This window comes from Dipteris shenzhenensis, chromosome 1 (genome assembly GCF_047967505.1).
Source record: "Dipteris shenzhenensis isolate YYH24624 ecotype China chromosome 1, Dip_SZ_1.0, whole genome shotgun sequence".
Taxonomy (NCBI): domain Eukaryota; kingdom Viridiplantae; phylum Streptophyta; class Polypodiopsida; order Gleicheniales; family Dipteridaceae; genus Dipteris; species Dipteris shenzhenensis.
Window position 1 is genome coordinate 20,700,228 of NC_141596.1, and position 1,857 is coordinate 20,702,084.

Genomic DNA, 1,857 nt, shown 5'->3' on the forward strand with positions numbered 1-1,857 from the left:
CCTAATCGTTTGGCAATCATTTTGCTCCACAGCCATTGGACATGAAAATGTTTTAAAAGTTGATGGACAATTTAACAACAATTTGTCAAGGCATAATTGGAAAAGCCTGACACTAAGATAATATAACAATAGCAGACAAATCATCTCCTTTTCTAACAAATTATGTGGCTTTCTACTAACAACGTGATAGTACAGATTTACGGTGAACACGGGGTAGCAAAAAGAACTGCATCTCCCACAGTGAGTGTGAGACTCGTAAAAGTAAACTGAGAAGAAGATGTAGAAATCCCACCAAAATATGCTTGACCGAAGTGTGTTCTTTGCACATGACTGTCAAGTTGAAATTACACAATTTTAAAAATAACGTTCAACCCTTTAGGTCAAATTTGATATCAAGGTTGAAGGTGAGGAATCAGTCCCTTTTCTTTCTGTACTGCTTGAAAAAGTAGTTCAATTGGAACCTCCATGCGAAAACAACCAGCAAGAACAGAACAATTATAGCAAGGAGCCAGATGGGGTCATCCTCGTCACTGGGAAATTGAACTTCCTGAATGGTAAATGTCTCCCTGTCACCTCCTCCTGCGAGGAGTTCTTGAAAATGGCTGTACAAAATATATTGTCGTCGGCTGTCTCTAGAGGCTACTGCTGTGGCATTGGAAAGGGAATCCAACGGCAATTCATCAACCACCTGGGCTGAAAGCCAAGCGTCCTTGCTCCTGAGAAGCCAAACTCTGTGTGTCGACACAGCTACCAGAAGGCCATCACCTCTAAAGACGATTCCGTCAACAGCGGCAAGGGGAGCGGCCAACTCAACAACTCGTACACTTGCATCATAAAGATTGACCTTGAAGAGCATGCCGGAATTCGATTGAGCTACTACAAGGGCACCGATTGGAGAATAGGCTATTCCGTTCAAACCGCACTCCACAAAAGCCGGACCTTTCACAACAATCGGCTGGGATAAAAAGAGAGGACTCTTCACGAAAACGGACGGCTTACCCTCTGGATCGACTTTCCAGACGAAATTCCCCGCCGAATTGGTGACATAGGCATTCCCTTGGCGATCGATGCATACATCGTTAGCCAAAGCTGTTTCTCCAGGTGCAGTACCGAGCCCGTCCAGTGGAGCGAGGAAGATTCGCTGTTGGGTCAACAAGGTGTAAGCAGCGAGGGCATGAGAGGGAGGAGAAGAAGAGCGGACGACGACGAGGACGCGGCTACGAGGCAAATCGAGCTTCAACCCGAGGGAACGGGAGGTGTGGGAATCGGAGAGGAATTCTTCAGCGACGCCGGCGTCGGAGACAGAGACGAGGGAAGAGGAGGAGAGGGATCCGAGGACGAAATGCGAATGCTTTGGGTCCCAATCGAAGCTTTCGGGGTAGAGGACAGGGTATGTGAAAGAAATTGAATGAGAAGAAGAAGAAGAAGACGGCAAGATGATGATGATGAAGAAGGAGATTGCCAAGCACCTGCCTTGCACATTCACAAACGAACTCATGGTAGTTTTCCTCCTTGGCAATTCCTTGCATCCCTTCCTTCCTTCCTTTATAAGCCTTTCCTCTTTCCTTTTCACGCAACACAAATTTTGTTTTCCCCCTTTGCATCCTTCCTTTCATAAGCCTTCCCTCTTTCCGGGCTCTCCAACGCACCAAAAGTAGGTGCTCTCCTTAAATTATTGATTCTATTATGATGACGTATAGGGGACGGTATTGAGTTGAGTGGTGAGTCTGGGAGTTCGCTGAAAGGCCTTCGTAGTGACCCAACCGCCCCAACACACCCAATTGAATGCACATGCAAGATGAGCAATGCCGGTGATCCCCCAGCCTCCCTCCCAAGACAGTGCGGCAAATGATGGGT

The 1,857-nt window shown here is 47.1% G+C and overlaps 1 protein-coding gene across 1 annotated transcript; it reads right to left on the minus strand.

Annotated features, from left to right (window-relative positions):
* Positions 1–278: 278 nt before the first annotated feature.
* Positions 279–1,523, minus strand: LOC147905525 (NHL domain-containing protein). Its single transcript, XM_087380413.1, has one exon. It carries the CDS (start codon positions 1,496–1,498, stop codon positions 413–415), a length of 1,086 nt encoding a protein of 361 aa, XP_087236539.1. The 5' UTR covers positions 1,499–1,523; the 3' UTR covers positions 279–412.
* Positions 1,524–1,857: the final 334 nt, after the last annotated feature.

What these genes read in the sequence shown, in the direction of transcription:
- LOC147905525 (XM_087380413.1), bottom strand. Translation starts at nt 1,498, where the DNA reads ATGAGTTCGTTTGTGAATGTGCAAGGCAGGTGCTTGGCAATCTCCTTC.